This window comes from Dryobates pubescens, chromosome 21 (assembly GCF_014839835.1).
Source record: "Dryobates pubescens isolate bDryPub1 chromosome 21, bDryPub1.pri, whole genome shotgun sequence".
In the NCBI taxonomy this organism is placed as follows: domain Eukaryota; kingdom Metazoa; phylum Chordata; class Aves; order Piciformes; family Picidae; genus Dryobates; species Dryobates pubescens.
In genome coordinates this window covers 10392323-10411300 of record NC_071632.1, presented here as the reverse complement: position 1 = coordinate 10411300, position 18978 = coordinate 10392323, and the positions used below count along the sequence as shown (strand labels likewise).

The following is an 18978-nucleotide window of genomic DNA, read 5'->3' as shown; positions in this document are numbered from 1 at the left end:
TCCCGGCAGCCCCCGCGCGGCCTCTCCCCGTCACACCCCCGACGCTGATCACGCCCCCGGCGACGCCCTCCCCGCCCTCCGGTTCCGGGTTCGAGTCCCGGGGCTGCCCTCTCCGCCCTGCGGCTCGGCAGCACGGGGACGGGCCACGGTAGGGTCCCCTGACGGGGCAGCGAGGGGACAGTGACAAAGCCTGCCCGGGACGCTGCTGGGTGCGGTCTGGAGCCTCCCGGTACCGCCCCACCCCACTCCGCCCCAGCGCGCTCCCGCTGCCGCCGCCGCTCCGCCCCGCGGGACCGCGCAGACCCGCCCGGCTCGGCGGGACTCTCCGGTAAGCGGTCGGGACTCTCCGCTGGCGGGGTGTGGCAGGGCTCGGCCGGTGCCGATCCGATCCGGTCCGGTCCCGGTGCTGTCCCCACTTTCCCTCCCCGCTGTCACCCCGTTCCCTCCCTGCTGTCTCCCTTCCTTCCCCGCTGTGCCCTTCCCGCTGATCCCGGTGCCCGCCTCGATCCCCCTGCCAGCGCTCCCGTTGCTCTCGTCTCGTCCCGTCCGTTCATGGCAGCGCCGGTCCCGGTCCCACCCCACCCCCGCTGCTGGATGGCACCCGCCCGGGGCGCTGCACCGGCCCTGAGGCTCCTCCCGAGGCACCGGCTTCTGGACCAGCCCCGCTTCCCCGCTCTGCCACCTCGGGCCCCGCCGCGGGACGGGAGGAGCCCGGGCTGTGTCCCAGGGTTCCTCAGCAGGGATCCATGGGGCTCCAGAACAGACTTCGGGGTCCCTCTGCTCCTTTGCCCGCATTGGGAGCAGCATACCCGGCTGCTGGCAGCCCCCCATACCCTCCTCCCGCCCACCCATCCCCAGCTGTGCCCACCGGGACTTGACACCTCGACGTTTCCCGGGGCCGGATCCGGTGTGAGAATGCCCGGGCGGCCCTGGCACCGTTTCCGGCTTCGGGGATGCCGGTTGCTACCGGTAGGCTTCACCCCTCGGTGTGGTTTTGTCCCCCAGCAACTCGAGGACAATCCATGCGCTGCCTGCCCAGCTCCTGAGCCCACCCGCGACCCTCGGCAGGTGAGAAATGGGACACTGGGTGTCAGCACTGGAGACTGGCACTGGGGCACAGCACCGGTGTGTGCCACCATGTCAGGGCACACAACTACCCCATTCCCACCGGCACAGTGGCCAGGGCAGAGGGAGCGACGTGGGGCTCTGCCCCATCCCAGCGTGTCCCCATCGGTGCCCTGCGGTTGGTGCTCTCCTGGCACCGTGTGCCTACCAACAGCCGCCATGTGCCGCGCTGGGTGGTGAGCGGCTCTGCCTGCTTGCGAAATGCTGCCAAGGGGTTGAGCAACCCTGGGCACGGCTCCAGCCCCAGCCGCTCTCCCACTCGCCCACTGGTGTGGGCTCCCACGGCCCTGGGGGTGGGTCCCTGGGAAGGGATCTGTGCCCTCCCCCTCTCTGTGTGGCAGCTGCGGGCATGGGCTGCAGGACCCTTCAGGGTCACTGCTCCACTTCAAGGGCTGCCACGAGCGCCAGATTGATTGGCCTAACAACCCTCCTGGCACTGATGGCTATGGCTCCCCATGGGCACTGCTTCCGTCCTGCGGGCAGGGGCGTTGCAGGGGACAAGCAGGGGGCAGGAGGGGCCCCCGTCTTATCCATCTCAGGTTCTCCTGCTCCCCTCCCCCACCCCATCCTCTGCAATGTCCTGTGGGGTGGGGGACTCTGGCTGCCATCCACGGCATGTCCCCCACAAGCTCAACCCTGTCATTAGAGGGGACCCGCTGGCCACAGGGACTGGGCTGAGTGCCCTGGGACCTGACAGTGGTGCCAAGGCCGTCAGCAGGGGAGTTCCTCCCTGGTCCCTGCCCCACAGCACCCACAAAATGCCCTTCTGCCTCTCTGCCATGTCCCCCCTCAGCTCCATGAGGCCTTTCCGTTGGCATTTGCCAGTCGCTGGCTGCCCCCGTGCCCAGCAGGAGCCACGGGGCAGAGGTGGGGCTGCCCGCAGAGCCGCTGCGGGACTTGGCAGCGCGGCGGTGTTTGGATGAAGTGCCCGGTGCCGGCTCACCCAAACAAAGCCTTGCGCTGCCGCTGCCGAGGTTTTTCCTTCCGCGCCACTATAAAAGCTCTGCCCGGCGGCCGGCCAGCAGCAGCGCGTGGCACAGAGGGGCAGAGAACGGCTGCCTGCTGCCCCTGGCTACACTCCGGCCCTGCGCCGTTGCCCACCAGGGCAAGGTGCCACCCTGAGGACACGTGCCAGCCGCCAGGTGCCCGGCAGCCTCCGTGGGAAGCTGCAGCTTCACTGGGTCGGTGGGTGATGGGGTGAGTGGGGCACAGCTGTGTGCTGGGCATGGGGAATGGCACCGCTGGGTTCATACATCCTTGCTGTGGGTGGGGGGTAAGTGGCTGGCCCCCAGCCAAGCTGTGGGTGAGCTGGGGGTGGGGGCTATGCCCACAGGCGTGACCCTCCTATGGCAGCTGCCAGGGGTCAGCGCTGGTGCATGTCACTGGTGTGGCACATGGTGCCTGGCATCATGGCACTGGGGCAGTGGGTTAGTAGGGGAGGTGGCTGTGCCAGTGCCCACACCAGCGCTAGGCTGGGGACAGCAGCAGGGAGTGCCAGCTGAGGTGGGGATCCCATGCCACATGGGGGGTTGCCAGTGCTGTATAGGGAGTGCAGTACCACACGAGGTCTGGTGCTGCACGGAGGGTGCTGCCCCCTGCAAGGCTGGGCTGAGGTGGCTGTGGTGGTGGGTGGCAGGGACCTGGCAGCCATGGCAGTGGTGATGGGGGGTGACAGTGGGTGGCAGTGACCCCTCAGTCGTGGCAGGAGGGATGACACGGCTGGGTCACAGGCTGGGCAGCCCCTGTCCGCTGCCCCCCTGCCCCAAGGCAGGTCCCCAGATGCGGTGGTGGCGCTGGCACGGGCGTGGAGACACAAGCACGGGCGTGGGGACGGGTGGTTCATGCCCCGGATCCGGAGGTTCTGAGGCAGCCGGGGGAGGAGGGAACACATTTTCGGTAGCTTCTCATTTTCGGTAGCTTCTCAAGTTGCAGCGTCCGGAAAAGTTCTGCCGGGTTGGGGGCCCCTGTCCGGCCGCGGCCGTGGGGGCGCTGCGACATCCCTTCTGCCAGGGGGGGCTTGGGGCGGCCGCACCTCCAGGGGGGTCTCGGAGGAACCAGGTGAGCCGGGCCGTGGGACTGCGGGGGTGGGCAGGACACAAGACCATGGCACTGTCTCCGTTTTGGGGCGCGGGGGCTCCTGGTGCTGGTGCGTTCCCGAGCTGCCCGGTGTTGTGACATAGCCCGGGCACAGGGGGGCGGGAGCAGCTCTGCCCCCGGTGCTGCCCGTGGGCAGTAATGCCAGGGCAGCCTCGGGGCACTGCCGGGGCTGCTCTGCCAGGGCAGTACCCGGTGCTCCCCATGACCGGTGCCGATGCTCCCCGTGATTTGTGGTGCCCAGGCCAACGCTGTGCTACATCGCCCTCTCCTCGCCGCTGGCTGGATAGTGCCCAGGGTTCCAGGCAGTCCCTGCTGCGACAGGGCTCTCCTGCCCTCTGCCCTGGTGCCATGGGTCTGGGGGAGCCGGGTGAGGAGGTCTGGACCACATCTGTGGCTGGGCTCCCGATGGCAGCTAGCGGCAACTGGGGGAGCCCATCCTGCCCAGAGCAACGGGCACAGCCTGACCTGTGGCAGGCTCACCCTGCTCTGGTTTTACCTAGCACAAGAGGTTCCTAGTGGCATGGTGAGGGACATGTTGCTTACTGTGTCAGCGCGCACCAGGGCTGCAGATGTGGTGCCAGCCCCTGCACAGCTGTGGCACAGTGGTCACTGTCATTGGTGTGGGCACAAACATGGCACGTGTGTGTGGGGGTGATGCCACATCAAGAACCTGCTCCCAGCACTGTTCTCATCCTGGGTGACATGGTGTGAGGAGGTACAATGCTGCCGTTGGCACTGGCACAGGGCAATGGGGTGGCTTTGGGTAGCCCCAGGGCTGCCCAACTTGTCCCTGTTGTGGGCTTCTGGGTCTGTGCTGCAGGCAGGGGTACCCCAGTGTAGACTGGGGACACCTCGATGTGGATGGGGACACCTCGGTGTGGACAAGCTGCTCAGGCCGGGCAATCCCTTGCTTCCCCCCTTGCCCCATCATGTGGTACCCGTGGGTGCTGGTGGTGGTTCTGGGGGCCCGGGGCCCTGTGGGCAGCCCCATGGCACGGGGCGTGGGCGCGGGCTCTCTAATCCCCTGGCGGATCAGGCGGGCAGGCCGGGACCCGTCCCAGGAATGCGAGCGGGCAGCCGCCGAGCCGGCTGGCGCGGATCGGAGCCAGCCGGTAATTATCGGCGCGGCGCTGGCAGCCCGTGCCCGTATCGGCGGCCCTGCCCCGCTTATCGCGGCTGCCTCCTCCCCTGCACAAGGGGCCATTGTGTTGCACCGGCCAACCGGCACAGCGGGGCTGGCATTGGCACCGCCACCACCCCAGCCCACCTGCTGGCGTGGCCCCCGTGGCACAGCCCCAGCACGTGGCCCTGACCCTCTTGCCCTGTGGCTGGGCATGGTGGTGGCACCACAACCCTGCCTGGCCGCAATGGCGGCACTATGAGTGTGCCAGTGCCTGAAGCTATGTGGTGTTCGTGGTACAGTGCTGAGCACTGGCAGAGCTGCAGTGGGGCACCCCACGGCCACGAGGCGTCCTGGCTCTAGTGTCAGAGCTTCCCGGGGAAGCAGCATCAGCCGTGGGACAGGCAGGCATTGACCCGGTGCAGTGCCCAGCTCCTGGCATTGTCTGGCTCTGGGCTCTGCTGCAGGGCTGGCATGAGCCACTGAGCCGTCCCCGGTCATGCCTGCCTGCTGACTCAGCCTCCACCACGGAAAGCAGAAGTGTCCCCATCCCCCCCGGCTGCACTCACCCTTTCCACGGGGTCAGGCCACTGGCACCCAGGCGTTGCCTGTCCCCTGCATGGCCAGGCCTGGCACCGTTGGCTCAACCGCCCTAGCATCATGTTGCCAGGTCCCCGTGGTCTCTCGGGGAGAGCCAGTGAGAGCCTGGCGCTTCTTGAGAACAATCCCTGATGTGTTCCCGGCTCTAATCCCGGGATTAAGCCCCAAAAGCTGCTTAGTGCCCGGAGCAGCGGGCGCCATCCCACACTGGAGCCCTGGCACCCATGACTGTGGTGGCTCAGCACCATGTCCCTGCCATGGGTGGGACTGGGACACGGTCCTGTGTGACACAAGCAGGCACTAGGATGGTGCTGGCTGTGCCCAGCTGGTCACTCAACACCATCCCAGTGGGCTCTGCCCAGTGCCTCAGTGCCTTCCACTCCTAGCAGCAGCTCCGACTGGCACTGGGTACTCTCCACTCTTCACGTACTGGTCCCAGTTCTCAGGGTTCAGGGAGATGCAGCAGTGAAGACCCCTCAGCATCCAGCTTGTCACCCAGATCGGGGGTCCCAGCTCCATTTGGGGGTCTTGGATCCATCTGGGGGGTCCTGGCACCATTCGGGGTGTGGGAGCAGAGTAGCCAACTTGTTCCCCCTCCCCCAGTTCCCACCCCCGTGTCTCACACTGGTGAGACTGGAGCTGTGCCAGCCCCCTTCTCATGGCACTATAGGGTGCCATAGGTTGGGGAGGTCCCATCATGAGTTAGGAGGACAGATTTGGCTCGGTGGGCACTGCAGGAGAGCCGGCTAATCCGTGGCTGGAATGTGGATGTGCCGGATGGCAGCAGGGATTAGGGAGCAGCTGGAGTTGGGTAGTGCCAAGGGTCAGTCCGGTGGCTGTGGTGGGGCACAAGAAGGCACAGCTTTGGCATCTGCTGGGGCTGCGGCTCCTCGTGCCCCACCACGGCCCATGGTGGGTGATGGTGACGATGCCGGTGGTGGTGTGGCACCCATGTGAGACGCAGTCATCCGTCACCACCCTCCCCTCCCCTCGGTCCCCACTGTCACGTGGAGCCACATCCTGTGGCAATAAACGCAGCACACCGGTGCCGGAGGGGTCATCTGGGTGCCCGCAGAGCTGCCAAGGGGCAAGTGTGGAGTGGAAATAGCGAGTGGGCAAGTTTGGGGCAATGGGACGGAGGTTTGGTGCCGCTGGTCACCGGGGCTTGCATCTGGGGGTCACTCTGTGCCACAGCGCTGCAGGGTTTGGCTCTTGTCTGTGGGGTCGGGCACCGTGCCCGGAGTCCCGATGGGGGGTCTGGGCCCCCTCCCGCCATCCCGGCTCCGCTCCCCTCCTGGCGTTTGTCTTGGCCGTGGCTCTCCCACGCACTCTGCCTGCCAAGACAAACCAGCCCGGAGCCGGCCGAGGAGGGGCAGACGCGGTGGCACCCTGCGGACAGGGACAGCCGCTGGCAACACGGAGCCCCGGCCGTGCCCCCTAAGCCCCCCACCCCTCTCTCCCCCCGCAGGTTATGCAGCCCCGAGAGCGTCCCCTGAGCCCCCGCGAGAAGGAGAAGGGCTAAGCCGGCCGTGCCCGCACACCGTGCCAGTGCCAGCACCATGGCTCGCTGCCCGGTGTCCTCTGAGATCCACCACATTGTCTCCTCGGCCTTCCAGAGCGTAAGTGCCACAACAGCGGCATGGCAGCCCGGGGGAGGGGGGGGGGCGGGCATGGTGGGCAAGGGGTGCTGTGGCACAGCTGTCCCGCCGTGCCGCACTGGGGCTTGTTGGGCCGGGGCTGCCGGCTCTGCCAGTGCCACTCGTGGTGGGTGCCAGCGGTGCCAGCCCGCGGTGGGTCCCAGGAGCAGTTAATGATTAACCCTTTGTGCTGCGTGGTTGCCCGGCGCCGTTGGGCAAGCTGCTGTGGCACGTGACCGGGGTGTGTGGCCCCTTCCTGGCAGTTTTGCCAGCCATGGATTTCCTCTTGGACAGCTGGGTGAGCTGTGGCCTCCCCAGGGTGGCGGGTGCCTTGTGCCAGGGACACAGTGCCCACTCGGGCCGCAGCTGTGCCCAGTGGTGCCACAGGAACGTGCCGGGGCATGCTGGGACATGGGGACATTGCTCAGGGATGGTGCTGGGAATAGCTCAGCCCTGCTGACCCTTGGCAGGGTGCTCCAGGCCCTGGCACACGTGGGGATGTGGGCACTTGGTTACACTGGGCTGGGGATGAGGGTTCAGAGGGGGTCCCAGGCATCACCACAGGCAGGGTCAGTGTGTGAGCACCAGAGGAGTAGGGCAGGGACATGTGGCACAGGGATGGTGTGGGCTGCAGGTGCGGGGTCCAAGGTAATTTTGGGGCTGGGAAGATCCTGGGGTCAGGATAAGGATGTTGGCAGCTGCTGGGTGCTGCCTCTCTAGGCACTGCCAGGGCTGGATGGAGCCTTGTGGGTTTGTGGGGCTATGAGGACTCTGGCAGGGGGCATGGGGTGTCTGAAGGGGGTCCTGAGCCAATGGAGGGGCCATGGCAGAGGACTGCAGGCAGAAGCTGTGGCATCATGCTGCCATTGTGGCTTTGATGCCAGGGCAGTGGGTGTGATGGGCACAATGGCACAGCAAGGGTCCGCTGTCCCCTGTCCCCCCGTCTCAGGCATGGCTTTGGGGTCACCGTGATGGGGACAGGGAACCATGGCTCTGCCCAGAACATGCCAGTTGGGCTGGGATATGCCAGGTTGGGAGAGCTGCAGGCTTGGCACTCTTGACACAACCCCTGTCTAGGCACTAACTCAGAGTGCCAGGCTATCCCCAGTGGGGTGGCAACACCCATCACCACTGCCTTGGGGTGTCCTGGCAGGCAGAACCTAGCACCCCTGTGCCCAGGGTGCCCCTTTTCACCCCCCCGGGTTTCCCCAGCCACATCTGGCATCATCATTCCAGTGCCCCCACGCCAGGGGTTGTCAACCTGCTCGGTCCGGGGGTGTGACTGCTGGTATCTGGGGCAGGGCAGGGACTGTCCCCCCCAGGGCTGAGCGCTTCGAGGGGATCGGGGGAGCGCTGGCGGGGGCTGGCAAAGTTATCCACTTACGGGGCGGGGGGGCACCTTACCGGGGGGGAGCCGCACGTTACCGGGGAGGTTGGAACATTACCGGAGGGAGGGTGACCCGACCTGACCCGTGCAGCACCGGGGGAGGAGGGGCTGCCGGTGCATTCCCGGTGCATCGTGGAGCCCGGGGGTGAGGGGGTGGGGAGGTATTTGCTGGGGGGGCTCTGCAGCACTAGAGGGTCCGTGCATTGCCGGGGGACGGCCGGGGAGCTCGGCCGGGGAGGGGTCGGTGCATTGCCGGGGGGCCGGTGTGTTACCGGGGTCGGTGCATTGCCGGGGGGCCGGTGTGTTACCGGGGTCGGTGCATTCCAGGAGAGGTCGGTGCATTCCTGGAGTCGGTGCGGTGCCGGGGGAGGGTCCATGCATTGCTGGGGGGCTCGGGGCAGGGGGGTTGTCGGTGGTGGGGGAGGGTTCGGTGCATTCCCAGAGGCGGTGCGTTACCGAGGGGGGGGGAAAGGGGCGGAGTGGGGGGCGTGCATTGCCAGGAGGGGGTCGGTGCGTTCCCGAGGTTTGTGCATTACCCGGGGGGGAGGTCCGTGCATTACCTGCGGGTCGGTCCGTTCCGTTCCCGGGGGAGTCAGAGCTCGGCGGGGTTGGAGGAAGGGTGGAGTGCAACATCCCGGTGCCCGCAGCCGGTGCCCGCAGCCGGTGCCCTCTGCGGCCGCTGTCACCTTGAGGCGGGCGCGGGGCGGCTCCGTCAATATTTGGCGAGGCCGGGAATGAGCCGCCGCCCCCCGCCCCCCCTCCCCAGCCCCCCCAGCCCAGCCGGGCCGATAAAGCGCTGCGGGAGCTGCGGCGGGAGCGCGGCTCCGCCATGACTCAGGTAGGGCCGGGGCGGGGACGCGCACCCCGCACCCCCCCCGACCCCCGGACCCCGGCACCCCCCGGATCCCCTCAGCCACCCCGCACCCCTCACCCCTCACCTCCCCGGGACCCTCCCTCCCCTCCCCCCCCCCGCCCCGCACCCCTTCAGCCCTCCTGCACCCGCAGCACCCCCTCCCCACCTCTCCCTATCCCAGGACTCTGCCAGTACCCACCAGCAGCACTGGGATGGGGTCAGGGCTGGGGGTGTGTGGTGGGGTTACAGCACCAGGGCATGGCACTGGGAGTACTGGGGCTGGGCTGGCTGGGGAGAGGAGCTTGGGGATGCTAGGGTATGGCACTGGGAGTGCTAGGGGAACATAGGAGGGCACAGGAGTGCACTGGGTACACTGGGGGTGCACAGCAGGGCACAGCACCAGGGTATGGTATTGGGGTGCTGGGGGTACACAGGGTGAGCTTAGTACTGCAGCATGGCACTGGGGATTCCAAATGGGGGCTGCCCTGAGAGTGGACACAGGGGTGCCCGTGTCCATGCAGGAGAAGCTGAGCGCACAGGGTGCTCTGGACGGGCACCATCTCAGGGTGCAGTGAGGTGGGCACATCCCGTGGGTGCGGGGCAGTTGGTGATCCCAGAGAGCTACCATCCTGGGCACCCATCCTGCAGGGCTGTGCGCTGGGGGCCGGTGACACAGTGGTGCTGGTGGTGCCAGCGGTAAGAGGTGCTCACTCAGCCCCACTGCCATCCCACAGCCTGAGCAGGAGGTGCCAGGTGCTGTCTCGCCCCCGTTTGGGGAGGAAGAGGAGGAGAAGGACCTGAACAAGGCACTGGGCGTGGAGCGGTTTGAGGAGATCCTGAGCGACGCTCACCCCCGCAACCGCAGCGCCGAGGAGGCCGGGCGCAGCTACGGCGAGGAGGACTTCGAGTGTGAGCTGGGCACCGGGCACCGGGCTGGCACCAGGCAGGTGCCACCAGGGTGCCAATTTGCCCTATCCCCCGCAGACCACCGCCAGTCATCCCACCACATCCACCACCCGCTGTCCACCCACCTGCCCCCTGATGCCCGCCGCAAGAAGGGGGGAGTGCCAAAGAAGGGCAAGAAGAAGCCACGCCGCGCCTCGGTGCCGGGCGAGACCCCCACCATCGAGGAGGCTGAAGAGGATGAGGATGAGGCTGGTGACACTGAGCCTGAGCCCTCGGCTGAGGAGCTGCGGCCGCCTGAGGCTGTGCAGGTGAGGGCAGGGCTGGGCGTGGCTGTGCCCCCTGCCCTGGGCATGGCTGAGGTACTGTAACCAGTGGCACCTCAGCAGGGGGCACGCAGCTCAGCAGCAGCTGGTGCCAACCGTTCCCCCCTGCAGTTCTTTCTGCAGGAGGATGAGGTGCCCGAGCGGCGGCCGGAGGAGCCGGTGACAGCCCCAGCACTGCCCATCTGCCCCCCAGATCCCCGGGTGTCCACATCCCCCCGGGCAGGCAGGTGAGTGGGGGCCGGGCAGTGCCCGGGCTCAGCTGAGGCTGGCACAGGTCTGGGGGCCTGGGACTCCCTCTACAGGGACTTGGCTCTGAGGAGGGCTTTTGCCCCCCAGCCCTGATGCAGAGGAGGGGTCCTCGGCGGGGCGAGTGGGCGCCGCTGGCGATGCTGGGTCCCCCAGCCGGCCCGTGCCCAAGGCGTCGCAGCCAGGGCACCGCAGCTACAACCTGCATGAGCGGCGGCGCATCGGCAGCATGACTGGCGCAGAGCAGGAGCGCTACCAGAAGATGCCAACGGACGAGTCAGAGGCGCAGACGCTGGCATCCGCTGACCTGGACTACATGAAGAGTGAGTAGGGGGCACCCCATGCCTGGCTGCCATTTTGTCAGCAGCTGAGCCATGTGCCAGGGCCAGTGGGTCTGGCAGTGCTAGGTTGCTCTATGGGTTGGGCGTGGAGTCCAGCCATGCTGCAGGCACTGAGTATGGCACAGGGGACCTGTTATTATGGTGCCAGGGATGAGCTGTGCCCACATGGAGCACAGTCAGGAGCTGATGCCAGAGTGACAGGAGCTGGCATTAGCAGTTGTGCCTCCCCTGGGTGCTGGCAAATGGCAGCTCAGGGACTCCCAGGGCAGTGGGGGAAGATTTTGCCCCCTGGCGCCACAGGGAGCTTCCTGCAGCAGAGCCTGGGTGCCAATGGGCACACACAGTCCTGGCACTGGGCACGCAGGTGGCCCCAGTGTGAGGAGCCACCATCCTAAGGAGTCCCCTCAGCTTCTGCTCATCACTGTTGGCAACAGAAAAGCTGTGACTGGGCAACCCCCTGGTGCCCCAGATCCCATCCCCTACCAAGTGCCACCATGCCATGCTTACAGGCCTCAGCGCTGTGATGGTCCTTGCCAAGCCTCAGCTGACCAGGTGCCCTGGGCAGGCTGCCAGCCAATGGCTGACAGGTGCCAGGACACCTCCATTGCTGTCCCCTCTGTCTCTGTCAGGTCACCGCTTTGAGGATGTGCCAGGAGTGCGCCGGCACCTGGTGCGGAAGAGTGCCAAGGCACAGGTGGTACACGTCAGCAAGGACCACAAGGAGCCCAGCACCCGGCAGCGCAAGCAGGACCGGCAGCCCCATGAGGTGGGGAGATTGGCACTGGGGGTGGCAGGGCTGGGAGTCCTGGTGCCAAGCCGGAGCTGGGCAGGACTAGAGGTCCTGACTCAGACTGGGTGGTAGAGATGAGAGTCCTGGTGCTGGAGTGTGGCACAGGACCAGGGTGAGTGGCTGGGTGGGCTTCATGGAGGGCGACTGCCTGCATGTGCCCCCATCACAGTAGGGGGGTCCCTGTCATGGCAGCGCTGACCATTCCATGCAGGCACTGACCATGCCATGTCAGTGCCAACCATGCTGTGCCAGTGCTTACCATGCTGTACCGTGCCACAGGTGTTTGTGGAGCTGAACGAGCTGGTGGTGGACAAGAACCAGGAGCTGCAGTGGAAGGAGACTGCGCGCTGGATCAAGTTCGAGGAGGATGTGGAGGAGGAGACAGACCGGTGGGGGAAGCCACACGTGGCCTCCTTGTCCTTCCGCAGCCTCCTGGAGCTGCGCAAGACCCTGGCCCACGGTAGGGAGGCAGGGCTGGCACCGTGGGGTGTGGGTCAGTGTGGAGGGTCCCTATCCCCTCTCACCTTACCCCCCCATCCCTTACCTAGGGGCTGTGCTCCTTGACCTGGACCAGAAGACGCTGCCAGGGGTGGCCCATCAGGTGGTTGAACAGATGGTCATTACCGACCAGATCCGGGCTGAGGACCGTGCCAATGTGCTGCGGGCACTGCTGCTCAAGCACAGGTCAGCACGGGGGGCAGCTGCCACAGCACCCATCAGCTGGCACCTGCTCCCCATCTCCGGGCCCACACAGGGACATGGGGTCAGTACAGACCACCTGGCTTTGTCCTACAGCCACCCGAGCGACGAGAAGGACTTCTCCTTCCCCCGCAACATCTCGGCAGGCAGCCTGGGCTCCCTCCTCGGCCACCACCACAGCACCAACCACGTGGGCGAGGGCAGCGAGCCGGCCGTCACCGAGCCCCTCATCGCCGGCCAGGCTGCTGAGCACGAGACGCGGGTGGACGTGGAGCGGGAGGTGAGCTCAGTGTCCCTGTCCCCCTGTCCCTGCCTTCCTCACAGCCTGGCACCCTTCCTCGTCTTCGGGAGGGGCCCTGGCAGAGCCTCTGTGCCCGCAGAGGGAGGTCCTCACCCCCACGCCCCCGGCTGGCATCACCCGCTCCAAGTCCAAGCATGAGCTGAAGCTGCTGGAGAAGATCCCGGACAATGCCGAGGCCACCGTGGTGCTTGTGGGTACGGAGGGGTGGCAGGGAGTGGGTGTAATGGGCACCACATGCTGGGCTCCTGCAGTGTGCCCTTGCACACCATGGTGACCCCTGCACCCCATGGTACCCCGCAGGCTGCGTGGAGTTCCTGGACCAGCCAACCATGGCCTTCGTGCGGCTGCGGGAAGCAGTGGAGCTGGAGTCAGTGCTGGAGGTGCCAGTGCCAGTGAGGTTCCTCTTTGTGCTGCTGGGCCCCAGCAGCACCCACATGGATTACCATGAGATTGGGCGCTCCATCTCCACCCTCATGTCTGACAAGGTCAGCTCGGTGCCCCTGCCATGCCCCTGCTGTGCTCGTGCCCCCACTGCAACCAGGCTGGGTACCTCTGGCCACGTCCCCTGACCCCAGTCTCACCACACCAGCAATTCCATGAGGCTGCCTACCTGGCCGATGACCGCCACGACCTCCTGACGGCCATCAACGAGTTCCTGGACTGCAGCGTGGTCCTGCCGCCCTCCGAGGTGCAGGGCGAGGAGCTGCTGCGCAGCGTCGCCCACTTCCAGCGCGAGATGCTGAAGAAGAGGGAGGAGCAGGAGCGGAGGCTGCTGCTGGAGCCCAAGTCCCCTGAAGAGAAAGGTGCTGGTGGGGCAGGGGCTGGCTGGTGGTGGGGTCTTGCTGTGCGGAGCCTCATCCCCTCCCGTGGGGATTCCCTGTGAGGTTGCCATGAGGCACGTGCCAACCTGTTTGGGGTGTGGGGGTCTGACACCCCAGCCATGCCAGGATGGGGGCTTGAGCTCTGGTTTTGCCCCACACAAAACAGTCTCGGCTACCCCCTGGTTGGGCTGGGCTGGGAGCAGCTCTTAGATTCTTGCAATGGTTTAGATTGGAAGGGACCTTAAAGGTCATGTAGTTCCAAGCCCCCTGCCATGGACAGGGACACCTTCCACTAGACCAGGTTGCTCAAGGCCTCATCCAACCCGGCCTTGAACTCCTCCAGGGAGGGGGCATCCATAGCCTCAGTGGACAACTTGTTCCAGTGTCTCCCCACCCTCACTGTAAATTTGGCTGGGCTGGGTGAAGTTCTGAAAGGACTCACAAGCTGGGGGACACCACCTTCTCAGGGTCACCCTAGGCTTGCTGAGCAAGGTGGTCAACTCACGCTGCAGCAGGTGAAGTCCTTCAGTCTGATCAACTGGAAATAAATCCTAGAGTCACCGACTGGTCTGGGTGACCTTCAAAGCACTTCCAGAGTCCACCCCCCTGCAGTCAGCAGGGACATCTGCAACTAGGGCAGGTTGCTCAGAGCCTCAAATAACCTGACCTGGGGTGGTTCCAGGGATGGAGCCTGGGCCGGGCTCTCACCAACCCCAGTGTCAAAGATTTCTCCCCTCTCTCCAGCCTGAGTCTCCCTCTTTGAGTTTAAGCCATCGCCCCTTTCCCTGGCACGTGCCACACGTGCTGCTGTCCCTTCACTGACTGTTGTGTGCTGGTTGCAGCGCTGCTGAAGCTGAAGGTGGTGGAGGGCGAGGGCGAGGAGGACGCTGACGACCCTCTGCGGCGCACGGGACACCCCTTCGGGGGGCTGATCCGCGATGTGCGCCGGCGCTACCCACACTACCTGAGCGACTTCAAGGACGCGCTGGACCCCCAGTGCATCGCCGCTGTCATCTTCATCTACTTTGCTGCCCTCTCCCCGGCCATCACCTTTGGAGGGCTGCTGGGTGAGTGCTGGGGAGCAAAGGGCTCCTGCCAGGGCTGGGTGCTGCATGGGGTGCTGCCAGGGCCGGGCGTTGCCAAGGGGCATGGCACATGTGGGTGCTGGCACTACCCCGCGCCTGCATCCCAGCAGGGAAATGCCAGCACACGGTGCCATTGGTGCCGATACCGGGGCAATGCCGCCGGCTGTGCCTGAGCCTGTCCTGCCCGCAGGGGAGAAGACACAGGACCTGATCGGGGTGTCGGAGCTGATCATCTCCACCTCACTGCAGGGCATCATCTTCTGCCTGCTGGGTGCCCAGCCCTTGCTGGTCATTGGCTTCTCAGGGCCCCTGCTGGTCTTTGAGGAGGCCTTCTTCACGGTGAGAGCCTGGGGGGCTGTAGGGCAAATGGATGAGCCAGTGTGTGTGCCCAGGAGGTGAAGGCAGCCACCAGCATTCTGGCTTGGATCAAATTGGTGTGGCCAGCAGGAGCAGAGATGTGATTGTCCCCTTGTGCTGGGCACTGGTTAGACCACATCTTGAGTACTGGGGTCAGAGGGACACTGAGGGGCTGGAGCAGTTCCAGAGAAGGACAACAATGCTGCTAACGGGTCTGGAGAATAGGGCTGGTGAGGAGTAGCTGAGGGACCTGGGGTTGTTCAGCCTGGAGAAAAGGAGGCTGAGGGGAGACCTGTCTCTCTCCAACTCCCTGAAAGAAGGTTGGAGCAGGTGGGGTCAGTGACAGGACAAGAGGAAATGTCTTCAGTTTGTCCCAGGGGGTGTTTAGGTTGGACATGAGGAACATTTTCTGTCCCTTGAGGGTTGTCCAGGCTTGTCCCAGGACAGTGGTGGAGTCCCCATCCCTGGAGAGGCTTCCAAGCTGTGGAGATGTGGTGCTGATGGTGTGGGTGATGATGTGGTGCTGGAGATGTGGGCCAGGGTTTGGTGGTGCCCTGGCAGTGCTGGGTTCATGGTTGGACTCCATGATCTTAAAAGTCTCATCCAGCCCAAATGATTCCATGACCTGCCTGGGCTCTGCCATAGCCCTGCAGCCATCCCCACTGCTGACTCCTGTCTGTCTGCCTCTATCTGCATGGCCCTAACAGTTCTGCACATCCAACGAGTTGGAGTACCTGGTGGGGCGCGTCTGGATTGGCTTCTGGCTCATCCTCATCGTGCTGGTCATGGTGGCCTTCGAGGGCAGCTTCCTGGTGCGCTTCGTCTCCCGCTTCACCCAAGAGATCTTTGCCTTTCTCATCTCCCTCATCTTCATCTACGAGACGTTCTCCAAGCTGGCCAAGGTGAGCAGGCGGGGCTGGGTCTGTGGTGTCATGGTGGGGCGGGAGGGCACAGATGGGACCCGGCTGAGGCTGGCACTGCTCAGATCTTCCAGGAGCACCCCCTGCACGGCTGCCTGCGGGACAACAGCACGGGGCCCGCGGCATGGCGCAACGGCAGCGCGGCGGAGGGCGGTGCCGCCAAGGTGACTGGGCAGCCCAACACGGCGCTGCTCTCCCTGGTGCTCATGGCTGGCACCTTTTTCATCGCCTTCTTCCTGCGCAAGTTCAAGAACAGTCGCTTCTTCCCTGGACGGGTGCGTGGGGCAGGAGGGACGGGACGGCGGCGTGGGGCCCGGGGTGAGCCCAGTTTGGGGTGGAGGGGTTTGGGTGGTGGTGGGGCTGGGGCTGGGCTGAACCCTCTCGTCCCCCCAGATCCGGCGGCTGATCGGTGACTTCGGAGTGCCCATCGCCATCCTGGTCATGGTGCTGGTGGACTATGGCATCCAGGACACCTACACGCAGGTGGGTAGCACCCAAACACCCCCTTACTGGCAGGAACCCCCCAGCCCTAACCCTCCTGCCAGTGTCTCGGCTCCCTGTGGCACCATCTGTGCCTGCCATGGGTGCCACCACATTGGCCACCTCCAGCTCCTGGTCTCTCACCCCACTCTGAGCTTAGCTGTGGTGGGTCCTGGTGCTCCACCTCACCCCACAGGGTGCAGAGCTGGTGCCCCCTCCGCAGCGTTTCTGGCCCTGTCGTGCAGAAGCTGAGCGTGCCCAGCGGGTTCTCAGTGACAGCTCCGGAGAAGCGGGGCTGGGTCATCAACCCCCTGGGTGAGCAGAGCCCCTTCCCCGTCTGGATGATGGTGGCCAGTGGGCTCCCGGCCGTCCTTGTCTTCATCCTCATCTTCATGGAGACGCAGATCACCACGTGAGTACAGTGGGGGGCAGAGGGGTCTGTGCCAAGTTGTGCCATGCCATGTCAAGCTGAGCCGTGCCATGCTGCTGTGCCATGCTGAACTGTGCTGCACTGAGCCATGCCATGCTGTGCCAAGTAATGCTGCATCGTGTTGAGCATTGCCATGCTATGCTGTGCTGAGCCATGCTCTGCCAAGCTGTGCCATGCATTCCTGTGGGACCTGCCTTAGGTGATTCTGCCTTGGCAGGGGGGCTGGACTCAATGATCTTCAGAGGTCCCTCCCAACCCCTACCTTTATGGATTCTCTATGTCATGCTGTGCTATGCCAAGCTTTGCATTGCCACGCTGAGCCATGCCAAGCTTTACCATGCCATACTGAGCTGTGCCAAGCTGAGGATCTGCCCTTGTGGCCAGGCTGATCATCAGCAAGAAGGAGCGGATGCTGCAGAAGGGCTCTGGCTTCCACCTCGACCTGCTGATCATCGTGGCCATGGGTGGCTTCTTCGCGCTCTTTGGGCTGCCATGGCTGGCAGCAGCCACGGTGCGCTCTGTCACCCATGCCAATGCCCTCACCGTCATGAGCAAGGCCGTGGCACCTGGGGACAAGCCCAAGATCCAGGAGGTGAAGGAGCAGAGGGTCACCGGGCTGCTGGTGGCTGTGCTAGTCGGTAAGTCCAGCCCTGGGGAGCTGTGGTGGTGGCATCTGGGGTGCTCTGAGCCCTGGACATACTGGTGTGACTATCCTGGCCCCTATGGGCACCAATGGCATGGGATGTGGGGGACTGACTGGGCAGGGAGGAGTGGGGCTGGGGGGCTGCCCCTCCCCAGGCAGCATGCCTGACTGTGCTCTGCCCAGGGCTGTCCATCGTCATTGGGGACCTGCTGCGGCAGATCCCTCTGGCCGTGCTCTTCGGCATCTTCCTCTACATGGGCGTCACCTCCCTCAACGGCATCCAGTTCTACGAGCGACTGCAGCTGCTGCTGATGCCGCCCAAGCACCACCCCGACGTCTCCTATGTCAAAAAGGTCAAAAAAGGAGGTCCTGGGGGAGGGGTGCAGTGCCCTCATCTGGGGTTTTGGGCACTGGGGCACCTAAAGGACAAACTGTCTAAGCCTTTGTGGAGGTTGTGGGGAGATAGGGCAGCTCCCCTGGGGCAGGCAGACCCTGGGCATGGGCCGCCATATCCTGGGAGAGGGACTGCTCTGGGAGGGGGTGCAGGGCACTGGCACAGGCGTGCCCCTGGCACTGACACCGTGCCCATGCAGGTCCGCACCCTGCGCATGCACCTCTTCACCGGGCTGCAGCTGGGCTGCCTGGCCGTGCTCTGGGCTGTCATGTCCACCGTGGCCTCGCTGGCCTTCCCCTTCATCCTCATCCTCACGGTGCCGCTCCGCATGTGCCTGCTCAGCCGAATCTTCACTGACCGCGAGATGAAGTGTGTAAGTGCCTTTGGGTCCCTTCGTGCCCGTGTGCCCCTCAGCCTGCTCTGTCCTGTGGGTCTCTCATCCCAGTGGGTCCCCTGTCCTGGTGGATCATCATCATGAGTCCCTTGTCCCAGGGCTCCTTCATCCTGTTGATCCCTTGTCTCTGTCGGTCCCTTGTCCTGGTGGGTCCCTCGGCCCAGTGGATCACTCATCATGGGCCCCTTGTTTTGGCGGTTCACTCATCACTGCGGGTCCCTTGGCCTGCAGGTCCCTTGTCCCTGTGTCCCCCAGCCCAGGGGGTGCCGGCTGCCTTGGGTGGGTGGGGTGGGTAGGTAGTGCTGGGGGTCCCTTGCTGCCCACCCTCTCCCCACAGCTGGACGCAGCCGAGGCTGAGCCCATCCTGGACGAGCGGGAAGGTGTGGACGAGTACAACGAGATGCCAATGCCGGTGTGAGCGTCTGCCAGCGCCCCGCATCCCGGGCCGGGCCCCCGCGCTGCCGCCCAGACGGGGACAGGCTCCCCCGTGCCCCCTGTGCCTTTAGCGGGGGGGTCACACCTGCCAAAGAGTCGCCGGCTGCAGCCCTGCCCTGCCGGGAACCCCCCTGCACCCCTCCAGCCGCACAGGGTCCGGCCGAGCCTTCAGGCTCCCTCGGGCACGTTGTGCCCACGCCACGGGGCAGAGGCCCTTCCCCAGCCACCCGCCAGGAGAGCTGTGAGCCCTGCCCCAGCCCCTCTGCACGCCCAGGACCCACCCGAGCACCCCCAGCCATCAGGTCCTTTATTTAATGGAGCAATTCCAATGGCAATAATCAGCTTCAGAACCAGCGCTCTGGGCTGGGGGGCGCTCCTGCACCCTGCCCCTGGGCAGCAGCACCCCTGCATCTGCTGCCAGGGCTGGCTGCTGGCCCTGGGGGGGCCCGTGGGCAAGACTGGGGGACTAGGGGAGGGTCCCCCTGTGCTGGGCCCAGCTGCTGCCTTGTCCCAATAAAGAGACTGGACTTTGAACACTTTTCACCAGTTTTATTGTAAAGGTCACCCCCGCCCCCAGCACCCCCTTGTCCCAGC

General features: G+C 65.4%; 1 protein-coding gene across 1 annotated transcript; it reads left to right on the top strand.

Moving 5' to 3' along the window:
* The first annotated feature begins 78 nt into the window (after positions 1-78).
* Positions 79-18906, top strand: SLC4A2 (solute carrier family 4 member 2). Its single transcript, XM_054171181.1, has 24 exons — positions 79-328; positions 1006-1068; positions 6411-6561; positions 9554-9728; positions 9804-10033; positions 10160-10275; positions 10385-10617; positions 11265-11401; positions 11705-11885; positions 11974-12109; positions 12221-12404; positions 12505-12619; positions 12726-12910; positions 13015-13228; positions 14089-14313; positions 14522-14670; positions 15396-15590; positions 15674-15883; positions 16002-16091; positions 16334-16500; positions 16903-17156; positions 17345-17514; positions 17755-17928; positions 18287-18906. The coding sequence occupies exons 3-24, from the start codon at positions 6502-6504 to the stop codon at positions 18365-18367; spliced, it is 3681 nt and encodes a 1226-aa protein (XP_054027156.1). The 5' UTR covers positions 79-328; positions 1006-1068; positions 6411-6501; the 3' UTR covers positions 18368-18906.
* Positions 18907-18978: the final 72 nt, after the last annotated feature.